The sequence below is a fragment of the Hyla sarda genome, chromosome 6 (assembly GCF_029499605.1).
Source record: "Hyla sarda isolate aHylSar1 chromosome 6, aHylSar1.hap1, whole genome shotgun sequence".
NCBI classification, from domain to species: domain Eukaryota; kingdom Metazoa; phylum Chordata; class Amphibia; order Anura; family Hylidae; genus Hyla; species Hyla sarda.
The window spans coordinates 133,677,231-133,697,387 of NC_079194.1; the positions used below are offsets into that span (position 1 = coordinate 133,677,231).

General features: G+C 45.9%; 1 protein-coding gene across 1 annotated transcript; it reads right to left on the reverse strand.

The window, feature by feature from the left end:
• Nucleotides 1–418: 418 nt before the first annotated feature.
• On the reverse strand, nucleotides 419–18,550 carry DUSP7 (dual specificity phosphatase 7). The gene is made up of 3 exons (XM_056525052.1): nucleotides 17,843–18,550; nucleotides 9,675–10,103; nucleotides 419–1,318 (listed from the first exon to the last, which is right to left on the reverse strand). The coding sequence occupies exons 1-3, from the start codon at nucleotides 18,198–18,200 to the stop codon at nucleotides 1,011–1,013; spliced, it is 1,095 nt and encodes a 364-aa protein (XP_056381027.1). The 5' UTR covers nucleotides 18,201–18,550; the 3' UTR covers nucleotides 419–1,010.
• Nucleotides 18,551–20,157: the final 1,607 nt, after the last annotated feature.

Here is a 20,157-nt window from a genome sequence, read left to right on the forward strand (position 1 = left end):
AACATACACATCTGGAGGAAATGCTCCACCAGAATGTACACAAAAAAAGACGCAAGAAAACAGCTAAATTTTGCGCAAAAATTTAAACACAAAACAGGGGTAAAATCTTTGATACATGTCCCCCACTGTCCTCACAAAGTAGGCGACTGTGCTGCCTGCATACAATTTGCATAGAATAAACCTCCCTCCTCCTCGAAGGCGGCCTACCGGATATGAACACTTTTACATTGTTAGCGCCTTGGATACTTTGTCAATACTTTCAATATGGCACAATAGAAAACCACGCAGTAGCTGCATAAAGTAATACCCAATCACAGAGAAGCATGGGAGAGAACGCGACATTCATTCCTCCGGCGGCGCGATGGTCTTCCCGTCTTACATTGTCCTGTAAACTGTGCAAACAGCATTTGGTCAATAGAAACATTTGGCTTATAAAAAAAAAAAAAATACCAAAAATATATAATGTACAAATAGAAAAGAAAGAATAGAATAGTTTCAGGGATCTTCTCGTAGAAAAAAAATAGAAAACTCTGATTAACAAAATCACCCACCTAATATTATTAACCGATTAGTCAAATATTATTTACCCTTCACCCATAGGAGCACCTGCACGCTCTAGAACGTCTCTGCAGACACCATGCAGTGAACATGGAATGACTTCATAGCAGAGCAGTTTTCTAGAGCAGGAAGCTGCTCTAATATCTATATTTTCAGTGAAATTCCTTCCAACAAGAATCTAATAATCTGGCACCTATCGGGTCCCACTGATCCCTGATGAAAGGAACTTCGCTATAAGTAAAGACAGGAACTGCCTAGAATATAAAAATAAAAAATAGACCTTTGCTTCTATACGGGTCTCAACGTCGATTTGTTAAGTGCAAGATGAAAACCGGAAGAGACTTCTGCTCCGTTTCTCAGATACAAAAGGAAAGAACTTACAGAAGGTGAACATACAAGATACTCATCATCCATTGCTCCCCCACCACACATGGACCGGAGGAGTTACTAGATCATGTGAACTCCAGGCTGTCCAGCTGGAAGAGATTGTTATTGGTTGGTGTGGTGAAGTACAGCTGGTTTGTGGGAGACCGGATGTCGCAGGGACTTTTCAATCCCAGGGTCCTTTCGAAGTCCAGCAACTGTCCCATGAAGTTAAAGTTTGGCGAGATGTTTGACTTTTTCCTCTTCACAAAATCGTAGGCGTCGTTCAGAGAGAGGTTGAGCTTCTGCATGAGGTACGCCACGGTGACCGTGACCGAGCGGCTGATTCCTGCCAGACAATGGACGAGGATCCCACACTTGTTGGAACGAGCCTCATCTGAAACGACACAAGACACCATCACAGATTACAATTATTATTGTAGGGTCATCCAAGAATGGTCTGCAACTTTCTTGTAAGATTTGTGTTTCTGGTTGTGCCTGTTTTTAGGATCTCTACTTGCTGCCAGTGAATAATGGGGACATTCTGGTTTATATCCAGGTGCTAGATAAATATTTTGATCAAATATTTTTCAAAGCTGATAGTTTGTTACATCATATCAAGGTTGGACAATCCATTCTAAGTGATAAAGGACAGCACAAACTTCTCTTACCTGCACTGACACAGTGCAACAAACTCATCAGTTGTGTGAGCAGTACTAGGTCAGAACAGATCACAGCTACAAATGTTTATTCAATGACAACAGGGAGAGATTTGGAAACTAAAACATAGATGAAATCTATAAACAAAGTGTCATGTCTAGTACTTCAGTTACATCCAGAGCTGCATTCATAGTTCTTCTGCTCCAGTCGGAAGTCCCTATAGTACAATCACTGCCAGAGCTGCAGTCTCAACACCACTAGCTACTCCTTGGTTACTGAGGTTTGTCTGTATAAGGATATGTTCACATTGTGAAATCTCCACCCAGAGATATTTCGGGTTGGAAATTCCGTCTAAGCGGCTGCCACCGCTTAGTGCCGCGGAATTTCTAATCGAAATTCCATGTGGAGATTCCATAGTGTGAACATACCCTAATGCTGAAAAATGCGTCACCTAAAAGTATGGCTGTAGGATTGTAACGATTATTGAGCTTTCACAACACAATACAGTGGTCCCTCAACATACGATGGTAATCTGTTCCAAATGGACCATCGTTTGTTGAAACCATCGTATGTTGAGGGATCCGTGCAATGTAAAGTATAGGACAGTGGTTTACAACCTGCAGACCTCCAGATGTTGTAGTTTTGCAACATCTGGAGGTCCGCAGGTTGAAGACCACTGGTATTGGAGGTTATACTCATGTGTCCCCGCTGCTCCAGACCGTCACCGCTGCCCTGGATGTCGCCTTCCATCGCTGTCACCGCATCCCCGGGGTGTCCCCGACGCTCCGGCAAGGCCTCTGCTTCCCCGGCATCCTCGCTCTCCGTCGCCGCCATCATGTCACTACGCACGCCGCTCCTATTGGATGACAGGACGGCGCATGCAGCGACGTGATGACGGCGATGGAGAGCGCCAACGATGCAGGGGATCCTGAGGAGGACGCGCCGGAGCCCCGAGGACAGGTAAGTGATCGTCAGCGGACCACACGGGGCACTGTAAACGGCTATCCGGTGGCAGCTTAAACAGTCTGCGCTGCCGGATAGCCGTTTATGCGATGGCCCAGACATACAAAAGCATCGTATGTTGATGCTGCCTTCTACATGTGAGGGCCTCTGAGAGACAATCGTATGTTGAAATGATCGTATGTCGGGGCCATCGTAGGTCGGGGGGGGGGGGGCACTGTACTCTTTGGTAACTGGAAACAGTCAGAATGGAGAATGCAGCTCTGGATGTAGCTGGAGTGTCAGCAGAATGTAAAACCACCTCCATATATCCATTTAGTGCAACCATTGTCACACACTTGGACTTTGTTTCCAGATGCAATAAAATCCTGCAAAGGACAGAGAAGAAATTATCTGCTGCTGGGATCTCATGCAATATGGATTATATTTCTGACTGCATTCGAATGGAAACACTCATTACAGTGATCCCTCAAATTACAATGGCCTACACATACAATAGTTTCAGGATACAATGATCTTTTCTCGACCATTGTAACTTGAAACCAGACTCAACATGCAATGCTACGGACAGTCCAGATCTGCGAAACATGTAAATGGCTGGAAGAACCGACCAATCAGAATAGACATTCACTGGTAAAACATCTGTATTACTGAAGTGCATGCACTGACTGGCTGTCTGGCAGTGCCCCCTACAGTACAGGGAGGTATTACATGTTCTGTACTACTCTTTACCTGTGCCAGGGATAGATGTTCCAGGTGAGGGGGCGGCACCATTGGACTTTTTGAGGACATTGTGTGTACTGTACAGGGCCCTGAAGAAGCTCCTGTCCTCTACATAGAAAGTGATCTACAGCTCCCAGCAGATCTTTCTTACTTTTATGTGTAAGGACTTGCTTTATCTGTATCTGTGGGGGGAGGGAACCTACAGCAAAGAGGGGGAAGATAGTGTAGATAGAGAGGTGGGAATTATAAATGTACCTGGGGGTGGAGCGGAGGGAGGGGTTAGAATAGTTAATAGGAATAGGCTTCATAGGAAAATAAAACTTACACCCTTGAATCCCATTAACCCCAATAACATAAAGGATGGAAATGTAAAGTGTATGTTCACAAATGCCAGAAGCCTAGCAAATAAAATGGGGGAGCTTGAGGCCTTGATACTGGAGGAACATATTGATATAGTTGGGGTCACTGAGACATGGCTGGACTCCTCGCATGACTGGGCTGTCAATCTGCAGGGGTTTACATTGTTTCGCAAGGATAGAATGAACAGAAAAGGTGGTGGAGTCTGTCTGTATGTAAGAAGTGGTATGAAAGTCAGTGTGAACGATGCCATAGTGTGTGATGATTCTGAGGAGGTGGAATCACTGTGGGTAGAATTACAAAAGGAGGGAAATACTGAAAAAATAATATTTGGGGTAATTTACAGACCCCCTAATATCACTGAAGAGATAGAAGTTCAGCTTCATAAACAAATAGAGAGGGCCGCCCGGGCAGGTACAGTGGTAATAATGGGAGATTTTAACTATCCAGATATAGATTGGGGTCCGGGGTTGGCTAAAACTACAAAGGGGCGACAATTCCTAAATTTATTGCAGGATAATTTTATGGGCCAGTTTGTGGAGGACCCAACAAGAAGTGATGCCTTGTTGGATCTGATCATTTCCAACAACGCAGAGCTGGTTGGTAATGTAACTGTGCGGGAAAACCTTGGTAATAGCGACCACAATATAGTTACTTTTGACTTACAAAGACAGGCGGGGAAGGCAAAAACATATAACTTTAAAAAGGCAAACTTCCCTGGGCTGAGGGCTGCACTACAGGACATAGACTGGGGGGAGGTGTTCTCAAATACTGATACAGAAGGTAAATGGGACATCTTTAAATCAACTCTAAATAACTATAAAGCTAAATATATACCAAAGGGGAACAAATATAAACGATTAAAACTAAATCCTACATGGCTGACAAATGATGTTAAAAGAGCAATAAACAACAAAAAAATAGCCTTCAAAAAATACAAATCTGATGGGTCAGCTATAACATTTAAACAGTACAAAGAGCTTAATAAAATCTATAAAAATGTAATAAAAACAGCAAAAATTCAAAACGAGAGACAGGTGGCCAAAGAAAGCAAAACTAATCTTAAATATTTTTTTAGATATATAAATGCAAAAAAAACAAGGACAGAGCATGTAGGACCCCTTAATAATGATAATGGGGAGGTTGTCACGGGCGATCAAGAGAAGGCGGAGCTACTGAATGGGTTCTTTAGTTCTGTATGTATTATGGAAGAAGGAGCTGACATTGGCCAGGTCAGTGCTGGTAACACATCATGTAATGTACTGAACTGGCTTAATGTAGAGATGGTACAAGGTAAGTTAAGTAAAGTAAATGTAAGCAAATCTCCAGGGCCGGATGGATTACACCCAAGAGTTCTTAGAGAGGTAAGTTCAGTAATATCTGTACCCCTGTTCATGATATTTAGAGATTCTCTGGTGTCTGGTATTGTGCCAAGGGACTGGCGCAAGGCGAATGTGGTGCCAATCTTCAAGAAGGGCTCTAGGTCTTCGCCAGGAAACTATAGAGCGGTAAGTTTAACGTGCATTGTGGGTAAATTGTTTGAAGGACTTATACGGGATTACATACAGGAATACATAGGGGATAATTGTATTATAAGTGATAGCCAGCATGGGTTTACTAAGGATAGAAGTTGTCAAACCAATCTAATTTGCTTTTATGAAGAGGTGAGTAGAAGCCTTGACAGAGGAATGGCTGTGGATATAGTGTTTCTGGATTTTGCTAAAGCGTTTGATACTGTCCCTCATAGACGTCTGACAGGTAAGTTAAGGTCTTTGGGTTTGGAAATTTTAGTTTGTAACTGGATTGAACACTGGCTCATGGATCGTACCCAGAGAGTGGTGGTCAATGATTCGTACTCTGATTGGTCCCCGGTAATTAGTGGTGTACCCCAAGGTTCAGTACTGGGACCGCTGTTGTTTAATTTATTTATCAATGATATAGAGGATGGTATTAACAGCTCTGTTTCTATCTTTGCAGATGACACCAAGCTTTGTGGCACGGTACAGTCTATAGAGGATGTGCATAAGTTACAAGATGACTTGGATAGACTAAGTGTCTGGGCATCCACTTGGCAAATGAGGTTCAATGTGGATAAATGTAAAGTTATGCATCTGGGTACTAATAACCTGCATGCATCGTATGTCTTAGGGGGGATTAAACTGGCAGAGTCACTGGTAGAGAAGGATCTGGGTGTACTTGTAGATCACAGACTACAGAATAGCATGCAATGTCAGGCTGCTGCTTCCAAAGCCGGCAGGATATTGTCATGTATAAAAAGAGGCATGGACTCGAGGGGCAGGGACATAATACTCCCCCTTTATAAAGCATTGGTACGGCCTCACCTGGAATATGCTGTTCAGTTTTGGTCGCCTGTTCATAAAAGGGACACTGTGGAGCTGGAAAGGGTGCAGAGACGCGCGACTAAACTAATATGGGGCATGGAACATCTTAGCTATGAGGAGCGATTAAAGGAGTTACAATTGTTTAGTCTTGAGAAGAGACGTTTAATGGGGGGATATGATAAATGTATATAAGTATATCACCCCTGGCATGCGTGCCATTCATGACACGCAGTGTGCTTTTGAGTGTCATGCAGGGCTGGCTCTGGGCGAGAGGCGCTTACTCCGCTAATGGGCATCCAGGACGCTTGTCCCGGATCTCCAGGCGAGCGAGCGGCGCTTTAAGCTGTGTGCACACACACACACAGCTTAAGCCTCCTCTCAGTGTGAGCTGCAGGACCTGCGGCTTCACTGAGAGGAGACCTGTGAACTTTGCCCCCACGCAGTGCAGGCACCGATGACGTCACTCATAGGCGCATGCACTGTAGTGGGAGAAGAACGCAGCCAGCTTGTGATGCTGAGGAGATCGCTGCGTGGGAAATAGGTGAGTAAAAGTTTTTTGTTTTTTTTATTCATCCTGGCATCAGCAGAGCAGGGAAGGCAAGGTGATGGGAGGGGGGATGCAAATGATGATGATGAGGGGAGGAGAGGGAGGGTGCAAATGATGATGATGAGGGGAGGAGGGAGGGTGCAAATGATGAAGGGGGGTGCAAGTGATGATGATTAGGGGGTGTAAGTGAGGATGATGATGAAGGGGGATGCAAGTGATGATGGAGGGTGCAAGTGATTACGAGGGGTGCAAGTGATGATGGGGGTGGTGGAGCAAGTGATGGGGGTGGTGGTGCAAGTGATGGGGGTGGTGGTGCAGGTGACGGGGATGCAGGTGACCGAGAGGGGGGGGGGGGGGGGTGCAGGTGACCCGGAGGTGGGGGGGGGGGTGCATGGGACGGGGGGTGCAGGTGACAGGGAGGGGCATGATGATTTGGATGTGAAGGAGCACTGGCTACTTCCCTACCTGGCTACCTACCTTATTAATTTCCTTGGTACATACCCACCTACTTAGCCACCTGGCTACCTACCTACATAGCTACCTACCTACATAGCAACCTAAGTAACTATGTACATACATACCCATTTACCTAACTTGCTACCTACCTATGAACTTACCTCCATATCTACTTACCTACCTGCATAGCTACCTACCTACCTACTTATATCTATATCCAAGGAAAATTGTAGCTTACGAAAGTGCAGAATTCAGTGCAGTTTGTTCCATTTCAAACAGTGTTACAGAGAAGGCTACATTTCATCATCTCTCATGCTTGACAAAGGCGAAGACAGGTCGCTTAAATGTAGCCTGCTCTGTAACACTGTATAAACTCCAACGAATTCTGCACTTTTGGGGGGTGCACTGGAAAAATGTAGAAACTAAGATGTTTGTCCTGCAGATGCTGCAGTGATGGGTTTTGGCTGGAAGAAGTCGTCATGGTGGTCTGAGCCAGATGAAGAACAGAAGGAAAGAGGACGCCGCCGACCGTAAAAGACGTGAATTGTGAGTCAGTTAATGTAATTGTATGTACAGTATATTATTGTGCAACACGTCCGATTCTGGGGTCTGTATTATGGTGGGGTCTGATTCTGGGGTCTGCATTATGGTGGGTGGCGAGTCTGGGGTCTGTATTATGGTGGGTGATGATTCTGGGGTCTGTATTATGGTGGGTGGTGATTCTGGGGTCTGTATTATGGTGGGTGGTGAGTCTGGGGTCTGTATTATGGTGGGTGGTGATTCTGGGGTCTGTATATGGTGGGTGATGATTCTGGGGTCTGTATTATGGTGGGTGGTGATTCTGGGGTCTGTATTATGGTGGGTGGTGATTCTGGGGTCTGTATTATGGTGGGGTCTGATTCTGGGGTCTGTATTATGGTGGGTGGTGATTCTGGGGTTGGTATAATGGTGGGGTCTGATTCTGGGGTCTGTATTATGGTGGGTGGTGATTCTGAGGTCTGTATTATGGTGGGTGGTGATTCTGGGGTCTGTATTATGGTGGGGACTGATTCTGGGGTCTGTATTATGGTGGGGTCTGATTCTGGGGTCTGTATTATGGTGGGGTCTGATTCTGAAGTCTGTATTATGGTGGGGTCTGATTCTGGGGTCTGATTCTGAAGTCTGTATTATGGTGGGGTCTGATTCTAGGGTTTGTATTATGGTGGGTGGTGATTCTGGGGTCTGTATTATGGTGGGTGGCGATTCTGGGGTCTGTATATGGTGGGTGGCGATTCTGGGGTCTGTATTATGGTGAGTGGTGATTCTGGGGTCTGTATATGGTGGGTGGTGATTCCGGGGTCTGTATTATGGTGAGTGGTGATTCCGGGGTCTATATTATGGTGGGTGGTGATTCTGAAGTCTGTATTATGGTGGGGTCTGATTCTAGGGTTTGTATTATGGTGGGTGGTGATTCTGGGGTCTGTATTATGGTGGGTGGCGATTCTGGGGTCTGTATTTGGTGGGTGGTGATTCCAGGGTCTGTATTATGGTGAGTGGTGATTCCGGGGTCTATATTATGGTGGGTGGTGATTCTGGGGTCTGTATTATGGTGGGTGGTGATTCTGGGGTCTGTATTATGGTGGGTGGGGATTCTGGGGTCTGTAATTTGGAAGGGTCTGATTCTGGGGTCTGTAATTTGGAAGGGTCTGATTCTGGGGTCTGTATTATGGTGGGTGGTGATTCTGGGATCTGTATTATGGTGGGGTTGACTCTGAGGACTGTATTATGTAGGGGGGGGGGGGTCTATAGTATACAGGTCTGAGTTAAAATGGTTGTTCTCACTGTAAGGTCCTTATAGGGAGAACAATATATAGGGACAATTCTGGGAAAAAAAACACCCTGTGACAAGCCACACCCACATCAAGCCACACCCACAACAAGCCACACCCATATTGCCGAAACAACAAGCGACTTCGAAAGAAATGTGGGCACAGCACTACCAAAAAGTTGCCTACCCCTGGTCTAAACAATACTCTTTAGTATTGTCTAGCAGCACAAGTCTCTTTTGCTGTCCTGATAGTTTGTTATAATGTATCAGTGTAGGTGACAAGTTGTGAGAAATGTAAGGTCTGTGGAGGCACTGTATATGACAGTGTTTTCCAAACCGGGCGTGTCAAGTTGTTGCAAAACTACAAGACCCAGCAGGCCCGGACAGCTGTTGGCTGTCCGGGCACGCTAGGAGTTGTAGTTTTGCAACAGCTGGAGACACTGTTTGGAAAACACTGTCATATACAGAGGCAGATGGCTTTGTTCAAAATGTAGATCTGGCCGCGGCACCTCTTAATGAGTGCAACTGGAAAACCCCTTTGACCAGGTAAATTTTGTGACAGCAATATACAAACTTGGCCTTGGCATGACATGGAATCTGGAGGTTGACATAATATATTGCATTAGAGCCAGTAGAACATATATATAGAACATAGGGGAAAAGTTGCTGAGTTGCCCATAGCAACCAATCAGATCGCTTCTTTCATTTTTCAGAGGCCTTTCCAAAAATTAAAGAAGCGATCTGATTGGTTGCTATGGGCAACTCAGCGACTTTTCCTTTGGACAGGTTTTAATAAATCTCCCCGTTATATACATATATATACACATATAATTCGTCTCTAGATGAACATAAAGGAGAGGATTTGACACCATCAGTAAGGATGCCGGCGGTTATCACCTACCAATGAACGAAATGGCCTCCGGGAAGAACTGAGACAGATTCTGGCTCCAGTGATCGGAGATGGGGATCTGCTTGTACTTAAATTCTCCGTTGTGTTCGAATGTATTGGGCAGGTTTGGCGTCACATTCAGGATGTATTTGATGTTATATTTTGCCAATATATCCAAGTTGGCAGAATCTTTTGCGCAGCCTAGGAACAAATATGGAAGGATCTGGACGGGGAATGTGGTCTGGTTAGTGAGGGCGGGGCTTCCTTCCGATTCAGTCGCACTGTTGGGTTCTCGATCAGATTCGCCATCGGAACCTTCTGAACTTATTCTTAAACTGCCCAACCTGAGCAAAGAGTCCGGGGATGGATCGGTGGGGGAGGGGATCTCCAGGCCGTGCTCACAATGCTCCGGATACTCCCTCTGGAACTTACTGTATCCACCTGGAAATGAGCGGAATTAGAGATAAGATACAAAAAGTGAAGAGTAACTCTATCCCCAGCCCGTTGGCACTTTTACCTCAGTAAGGTTAGGTTCACACTGAGTTTATGCTGTCCGTCACAGGTAGCTGTCAGCATTCTTCCAAAAACAGGATGCTGATACAGAAGTAGGTGTCATCCATTTCAATGGCTCGAACAGTGTGGCCTACTGACTCCATATGGGACACTAATTTTCTTGCATTCAATAGAGAGGTCTGCTGTAATATTGAATCACTTTAAATTTGTGTATACCAGTGGAAATCGTCCCAAATGGAGAAACTAGAAGCCTCAGTTCGACCCATTGGAATTAATGATGCCTGCTGCTGTATCCCACAGTATGGTGGTCCCTCAAGTTACAATATTTATTGGTTCCAGGATGACCATTGTAAGTTATAACCAATGTAAGTTGAGTCTAGTTTCAAGTTACAATGGTCCAGAAAAGACCTTTGTATGTTGAAAATATTGTAACCCGAGGTCATTGTAAGTTGAGGAACCACTGTATATGTCGGTATCCTATTTTTGGCAGAATGCTAGTAGATACCTGTGACAGACAGCAAAAACTCAGTGTGAACCTAGCCTTACCAAGGTGAAAATGCTAAATACTGTGTCAACAATTTATTATTATTTTTTTTAAATGCTATTTGCAACGTAACAACTGCCCACCGTGGTAATCGTAGCACCGCCAAGTGTGTACATGCAGTAATGGGTGGCATTTTGTCGCTGCACCATTTGGACATGACACCATTGATCTCTAACCCTAATGTGGATCAAGGGTCACCAATATTGTATAGAAGCAGCAAGATGGTGGCTGTAGATTTCTGGAGACTGATTTATTAATAATTGTGAGAAAAGGGGTGACCTCTGTGGTTCCCATAAGAATAGGGGTCGGAGGTCGCCCGTCGGGTGTATATAAGAAGTCTTCCTGCACAACGTGATGTGACAAGTCGACTCCACCCGCCCTTCCGGACGTTTCCTTTATTACACACGTGAATTATGACACCCACGCAGAATGTGTCAGTAACCCTCGGCATGCTGTAGCCTGTCTTACACCCTGACCAGGAAACATCACAAGCGGCTGCCAAAGGCGAGAGCATTGTAGGGAGCAGTACTGAACCAGAAATACATAGGAGTTTCCCAGTTATATCTGTTTCTGGAAAAGCTGGGTGACAACTAACATGGGAGCTGTCACCAAACTTTCCAGGGAACCCAAGAAATCCTGGCAGTGATACGACAAACATGGATGCAGTGTTAGTGAGACATTCGCTGTATCACTGATTACACAGAGCTGAAGATCTGGTGCTGTGTAGTCAGATAGCGAGTGCAGATTATGGGGATGCTTTGTGGGGAGATGGCCACATTACAACAGACTCTATACAGACGTAGCAGAGCTAAGTGTGTCATCTCATGGTGCAATCTGGTTTTACACAAATTCAGCTCTGCAACTTCCGCCAGCTCTACTTCCCAGAACTGGTCCTTGTCCTGTGTGACCATAACTCCTCAGCGTTGTGTTATTTACGCTTTATTCAGAAAGCTTCTTCTCTGCAGAACGAAAACTTCGGCAACCTCCTAACCCGCTGTGCGTCAGCTCCTCGCCATTTCCTAGATTTCTGCTTGTTTGTCAGTGAATAGGAACATACAGGCTAAGGCTAGGTTCACACTCACTCGGGTTTACTCTAATGCAGTGTTTCCCAAAGATGGTTCCTCCAGCATGCTGGGAGTTGCAGTTTTGCAACAGCTGGAGGCACCCTGGGAACACTGCTCTAATGCACACATTTGAAAAGCATTAAAAAAAAACTTACATTTTGCATGCATACTATTAGGGATGTCCCGATACCATTTTTTTAAGACAGAGTACGAGTACTGATACTTTAATTCTAGTACTCACCAATACCAAGTATGAGTAGGGTGACCAGGGTGACCCGGTCTCTGGCGCTACTTACCGTGCTGATATGTGGGTCCTTGTCATGCGCAATGGAGGCGGCTGCTGTAGTATGAGCCAAGATTTCTCTCTTCTCCATTGGGCTGAACCAAAAATTAGCATTATGGGCGAGACCGATGACCACATGGTGAACAGCTGTAGAAACCGGGTCACCTGCACCTATCTACCTATAAATTCAGGTTAATGCAGGTGACTCTGCTGTAAGATTGCCTTTAATATTAGGTAGTATCCCCTTGCAGACACTAGCAGCAGCAGCCCCCTGTAGACATTAGTAGCAGCCCCCCCTTGTAGACAGTACCCCCCCCTTGTAGACAGTGCCCCCCCTTGTAGACAGCAGGCACCCCCTGAAGACATTACTAGCAGCCCCCTGTAGACCGCAGCCCCCCTTGTTGACAGCAAGCCCCCATTTAGACAGCAGCCCGCCTTGTATACAGCTAGCCCCCCTTTAGACAGCAGTCCCCCTGCAGATGTTAGTAGCAGCACTCCTGTAGACCTCAGCCCCCCTTGTAAACAGCAGGGCCTCCCTGTAGACCGCAGCCCCCTTGTAGACAGCTAGCCCCCCTTTAGACAGCAGCCCACTGCAGATGTTAGTAGCAGCACTCCTGTAGACCTCAGCCCCCCTTGTAAACAGCAGGGCCTCCCTGTAGACCGCAGCCCCCTTGTAGACAGCTAGCCCCCCTTTAGACAGCAGTCCCCCTGCAGATGTTAGTTTCAGCCCCCCTGTAGACCGCAGCCCCCTTGTAGACAGCTAGCCCCCCTTTAGACAGCAGCCCACTGCAGATGTTAGTAGCAGCACTCCTGTAGACCTCAGCCCCTCTTGTAAACAGCAGGGCCTCCCTGTAGACCGCAGCCCCCTTGTAGACAGCTAGCCCCCTTGTAGACAGCTAGCCCCCCTTTAGACAGCAGCCCCCTGAAGATGTTAGTAGCAGCCCTCCTGTAGACCACAGCCCCCCTTGTAAACAGCAGGCCCCCTGTAGACCGCAGCCCCCACCCTTGTAAACAGCTCACCTGTGGCTGTCCTCTGACGGTTGCTGCTGCCCCGTTCTCCCGTCCTCCCGTTCGCATAATGGCGTTCTGTGGAGGAGCATGTGACATACACGCCACTCTGCTTCCTCCGTAGCGTTACGCTGGGCGCAGTGGAGGAGGTGGACGGGAGGATGGGAGAAAAGGGCAGCGGAGCAGCAGCAGGTATCGGATTTGGTATCGAGGACATTGAACGAGTCCCTGATACCAGGGAAATGGCTAGTATCGGTATCGGGACATCCCTACATACTATTGTTAAAACTAACAACCTAAAATCGGATGACAAAAAAATCTAATCGGATGTGTCTAAAATTTGTATCTGTCAGACATTTGGTAGTTTGTTTTCACACGTTATCGTTGTATTTAAAAAAAAAAAAAAAAAACTAACCTTTTTTTCGATTTTCAAGACAATTTTGAAGCTACTGCATGTAGCATGTGAAAATAAAATTTGTGTACAATTAAACGAATCAGACATACAGTGATTCAATCATGATTTACATAGATGGTAATATATAGATATACAATAAGATTGGATAGGATTTAAATCAGGATCGTATGAACTTGAAGAATGCAAAAAAACATTATGTGAATGCAGCCTTGGACAAATACTAAATACAGATTCTTCTGCTTACCGTATATACTTGAGTTTAAGCAGAGTTTTTCAGCACGATTTTTCGTGCTGAAAACGCCCTCCTCGGCTTATACTCGAGTGAACTCTCCACATGTCAATCCATTCTCAGTAGTCTTCAACCTGCGGACCTCCAGATGTTGCAAAACTACAACTCCCAGCATGCCCGGACAGCCATCGGCTGTCCGGGCATGCAGGGAGTTGTAGTTTTGCAACATCTGGAGGTCTGCAGGTTGAAGACCACTGATAAGGGATTGACATGTGGAGAGACCACTGATAAGGGATTGAAGACCACTGATGTATTTCCCACCCTAGGCTTATAGTCGAGTCAATAACTTTTCCTGGGTTTTTGAGGTGAAATTAGGGGCCTCGGCTTATATTCGGGTCGGCTTATACTCGAGTATATACAGTACATTATTTAAAAAACAAGAACAAAAAACATACATTGCAACATATACATTTTTTTTATGGAACAATAACAGACTACTATGCTGTTCTACAAAGCATAATTTTTTTTAAATAAGACTGACGTAGTTACATGGCAACCTTATCCACCATGGCGCTGCAGATGTATTTACCTCACAGAATGATGTAGACTACTAGAACTGTATCAAACCCTCCCCTGGGAGAAGTATGTCAGTACCAAAACCCTTTGGAAGGTTGACCTCCCTCAGGGACTAAAACCCTGTATAGGGTCCTATTAAAAACATCCTTTATTTATATGCATTAAAATATATGAATGTGAAATTGATCAAATAAATCACCATTAGTTTCATTTTCTCAGAGATCTCTCGTATTAGCCAGTTTGTGTATTTCTCTACCATGATCTGTTTCATGAGGTAAATATAGCGGGAGGGGGTCAATTTGGCCCGCTATATTTACCTCATGAAACAGATCATGGTAGAGCTATACACAAACTGGCTAATACGAGAGATCTCTGATCAAATAAATCACCATTAGTTTCATTTTCTCTATTTCACATTCATATATTTTAATGCATACAAATAAAGGTTGTTTTTGGTAAGAACCTATACAGGGTTTTAGTCCCTGAGGGAGGGAGGGGAGCAACCAAGGGTTTTGGTACTGAGTAATTGCCCTGGGACTCGCAAGGGATGAGTTTATATTAAGTCAGGACAGGTTTTTAGGATATGGATATAAACAATATGGCTAGGGCAACACAGCGTCTTTGGTCGGAGCAATGGTTACGCCATGGTGTTGCATTGTAGGGATCATGCTGCAGCGCAAAATGGGGTCGCTCTGCAATCTACCGCAAATACTACGACCAGGAATCAGTTCGGACATGTGGAAGCCAAAGTCGCAATGTAGCCCTAGCCAAATGGTTGATATTCAGAAAACCTGTTCTGACTTAAAGGAGAACTCCAGGATATAAAAATTGTCCCCCATACTGCCGGCAGTAAAAAAAAATAAAGATGTACATACCTTCCTCCGCACCCCCGGTCTGACTCGGCCGGCGATAGGCTGAACAGCAGTGTGAGAACGCTTCAAAACACAAAATTCTTCACTACATTGGCACCTGCTGCTGGGGCCGAAAATGTCACACTGCTGCTCAGCCTATCGCCGGCCCAGCCGGGACTTCACTGCGGACGGTGATTGGCTGAGCGCAGTATGACTCGCCGACCACCGGCAACCAGGAAGAGGATCCCGGCGGAGAACGGAGCCAGTTACCGGAGGCCCCGGGGGAGCGGAGGAAGGTATGTACATCTTTATTCTTTTACTGCCGGCAGTATGGGGGACAATTTTTATATTCTGGAGTTCTCCTTTAAAGGGTTGCTCCACTGGAAAGCATTTTTTTCTAAATCAACTAATGCTAGATAGTTAGATAGATTTGTAAATGACTTCTATTAAAGAATCTTAATCCTTTCAGTATTTATCAGCTGCTGTATGATCCACAGGAAGTTCTTTTCTTTTTGAATTTCCTTTCTGCCTGACCACAGTGCTCTCTGTTGACACCTCTGTCCATTTTCGGAACTGTCAAGAGTAGGAGCAAATCCCCATAGCTAACCTCTCCTGATATGGACAGGTGTCAGCAGAGAGCACTATGGTTAGACAGAAAGGACATTCAAAAAGAAAAGAACTTCCTGTGGATCATCCAGCAGCTGATAAGTACTGAAAGGATTAAGATTTTTTTAATAGAAATAATTTACAAATCTGTTTAACTTTCTGGCACCAGTTCATTAAAAAATAAAAAATAAAAAGATGTTTTCAGTGAAGTATCCCTTTGATACTTTCCACAGGTGAAGGTTTGTTACAATTCTATCCAGTGTAGACACTTCTTTTTTAGGTAAACACATTAGCAGAACAAATCTCTCTGCTGATAGTTTGTCACAATGTATTAGCACCAGAGCACTGTCTAAACTGACTAGGAGGAGGGAGGAAAATGAAAAAAAGATGCGGGGCGCTCTCTGGCATAGTAAATTGGATATTTGATGGTTAAAAAGAAAAGAGAAGGAAAAAAACCACCACCACACCTGTGCGGTGGCACTGACCTCCAGGAGTTGTGCGATGAGTAAGGCACGACGGTCGTGGTGTGCTGTTACAGCTTGCTGCCCCCAGGAAGGGGTCACAGAAAAGACAATGAAGGAAATAGAAGCACAAAAAATGTGGGGGTTCTGTCTCCCAAGCGCTACTGTGTAAATAAGTCAGGATGCCAATGGATACAAAGTATTTTTTTATTTTATTCGTACGTAAAGGGTACAACTGGACAACGCGTTTCGGCGTCTTCTCACGCCTTCCTCAGGTCCACAACAATAATTTTACGGTGTCCTATAATGGCCGCCTATACACAGGAACTCACTACCAGGATACCGCAAAATTATTGTTGTGGACCTGAGGAAGGCGTGAGAAGACGCCGAAACGCGTTGTCCAGTTGTACCCTTTACGTACGAATAAAATAAAAGAATACTTTGTATCCATTGGCATCCTGACTTATTTACACAGTAGCGCTTGGGAGACAGAACCCCTGCATTTTCTGTGCTTCTATTTCCTTCTAAACTGGATAGAACACCACACAACATTTGGGGCTTCCATCCCAATATCGTCGGCACCCAGTCGGGAACAGGATGGCACATATACTGTGGCAGAGTGCCATTCACTATAATCAACTGCGCTTTGGAGTCTGTTGAAAATAGCGTATACGGCCCAAATAGTATTTCAGGCCATTGAAATGAATGGCACCCACTGCTCTCTGTTCTCGTCGGGGGACGACGACAAATATTGGGATGGAAGCCCTAAATGCTGTGTGAACCTAGCCCAAGATATGTTTACATGTGACAGAGAGGTATCTGAGGGTGACCCGTGGATTAACATGACAAATGGCCCCACTGTCATGGATAGGGCTATTCCTTGGCTTTTTCATGCACACTCTGTGGGGAGAAAGTAAAAGAAACATGCTACGTCTTTCCATGACAGAAGTCATCTTCCCCATGGCGGCGCCAAAATCTGCATGGATGTTTTCTGTCAAGTGTGAACGGGGTTGGAGGTAAACAACATTGACAGAGATTTAAGCGTGGAAGCAATAACGACACTCATGACCAGGAGCTTAGGCCTCCGGGTGTAAAGTAGGTTTCTTGTCACTGACAGCAAGCAGAGATCTTGGCAATGACCAGGAATTCTCACAAAACCCCATAAACAAAAAAAAAATGATTTGCCTCAGAATCTACATTTCTGGCACTTTTCAGCTTCTTTGGGGGTTTCCGCAGGCTCCTTGGCGCAGATTATGGCTACATTATCCCCAATCATTGCCACAATCTGGTGGTGACGTTGGGTACTCCCCATAGTCTTAGAGCAGTGGACCTCCAGATGTTGCAAAACTACAACTCCCACCATGCCCGGACAGCCAATGGCTGTCCGGGCATGGTGGGAGTTGTAGTTTTGCATGCTGGGAGTTGTAGTTTTCTAAAGGTCCACAGTTTGAGGACCAGTGACTTGGGCTATGTTCACACACACTATATAGGCAGCAGGTACAGTAGGTGTGATCATAATAATCGAGGAGTGTAAATTGGCCCCATCCCTGAGCCCCTCCCCCTCAGCTGTGGACTACATCTCCCAGAATGCCCTGGTCTGCACAGTGGGAGTTGTAGTCCGGGGACGCACCTCTCAGGTAGTAGGCTCGGCAGCCGTCTTCCCGCAGCTTGTGGAGCAGGAGGCCGAGCACGGAGCTCTGGTTGTCCGGCCAGTCCAGCGTCGCCTCGTCGTACAGCAGCACGGTGTCGGCCTGTCGTCGGCGGGAGAAGGCCTCAGCGTCGCTAGCGATGACTGAGCGGACGGACATGCTGCCTGTGCGGAGGCGGCGCAGCATCAGGCCGGGGACTGTGACGCTGACGGCCGCCTCGATGTGAGCCGCCTGGTAGCGCTCCTGGGGGCGGCAGTCCAGAAGCAAGAGGCCGCTCCCGCCAGACTCCAGGGACTCCTGCAGCCACCGGACGCTCTTACTGGGGGGCGCCGCCGCCATCGGGGGCCAGCGCCGGACGCCGAGCACCGAGACACCCGGGATCCCCTCCTCCGGGAGGAGTCAGCGCTGGGGCCGCGCCTGTCACTGAGCAGAGCCGGGGGCGCGCCGGGAGACGTCACCGCTGGATGTGCGAACCGGAGGAACAGCATCGTGTACACAGAGGAATAGAGAGTGCCGCTCTGGAGTAATGTGTGACTCCACCAGCAGAATAGAGAGTGCAGCTCCGGAGTAATGTATGTGTGACTACACCAGCAGAATAGAGAGTGCAGCTCTGGAGGAATGTATGTGTGACTCCACCAGCAGAATACAGAGTGCAGCTCTGGAGGAATGTATGTGTGACTCCACCAGTAGAATAGAGAGTGCCGCTCTGGAGTAATGTGTGACTCCACCAGCAGAATACAGAGTGCAGCTCTGGAGGAATGTATGTGTGGCTCCACCAGCAGAATACAGAGTGCAGCTCTGGAGTAATGTGTGACTCCACCAGCAGAATAGAGAGTGCAGCTCCGGAGTAATGTATGTGTGACTCCACCAGCAGAATCGAGAGTGCAGCTCTGGAGTAATGTATGTGTACACTGACTCCACCAGCAGAATACAGAGTGCAGCTCTGGAGGAATGTATGTGTGACTCCACCAGCAGAATAGAGAACTCAGCTCTGGAGTAATGTATGTGTACACTGACTCCACTAGCAGAATAGAGAGTGCAGCTCTGGAGGAATGTATGTGTACACTGACTCCACCAGCAGAATAGAGAGTGCAGCTCTGGAGTAATGTATGTGTGACTCCACCAGCAGAATAGAGAGCTCAGCTCTGGAGTAATGTATGTGTACACTGACTCCACCAGCAGAATAGAGAGTGCAGCTCTGGAGTAATGTATGTACACTAGCAGAATACTCCAGAGCTTCTCTCATTCTGCTAGTGGGGTCACTGGGGGACATGTATAATTTTCAGTGTATAATAGAAGTTTTTTTACCCCTCTTCCTGTTGTGTAAATTTGGCGCAGCTGCGTTAAATTTATCATTCTTGCACAGATACTTTGTTGAATTGCGTTGAAATTTAGAATTCTCCTCAGAGCATAAATTTACACCGCAGCTCTATTTAGTAGGAGCTTTGTCTGCAGTGTATCTGCACCTAAACAGTAAGTTTTGTCCTCGTTATTAGTTTTAGAATTTTTTTTCTTCATTATGTAGAGTTTTAATCTGACAATAATACCACTTTTTGCACCAATTATAACACATCAATTATACCAATGTCCTTATTCTTCATTTAACATCTGTGACCCCCCCCTGTGCAAATAACCTCAAATGTACATGGTGCACTCTACCTTCTGGGCCTTGTTGTGCGCCCGCAGAGCACTTTGCGCCCACATATGTGGTATCTCCGTACTCTGGCTAAATTGTGTCCCAAAAAATGGGGATTTTTTTCCCATTTACCTCTTGTGAAAATGTAAAGTATGCGGCAATACCTGTATGTCAGTGTAAATAATTAAATTTTTATACACTAACATACTGGTGTAGACTCCAACTGTTCCTTTTCATAATGGGTAAAAGGAGAAAAAGCCCCCCAAAATCTGTAAGGCAATTTCTCCCGAGTACGGCGATACCCCATATGTGACCCTAAAATGTTGCCTTGAAATACGACAGGGCTCCAAAGTGAGAGACCGCCATGCGCATTTGAGGCCTAAATTATGGTTTTGCATAGGGGTGGACATAGGGGTATTCTATGCCAGTGTTTCCCAAACAGGGTGCCTTCAGCTGTTGCAAAACTCCCAACATGCCTGGACAGTCAATGGCTGTCAATGGGAGTTGTTGTTTTGCAACAGTTGGAGGCTCCATTTTGGAAACAGTGCCGTACCAGACGTTAGTCATATTTATTGGGGAGGGGAGGGCGGCTATGTAGCGTTATGTGTATATAAAGTGTTTTTTACTTATTTTATTTAAGTGTAGTGTAGTGTAGTGTTT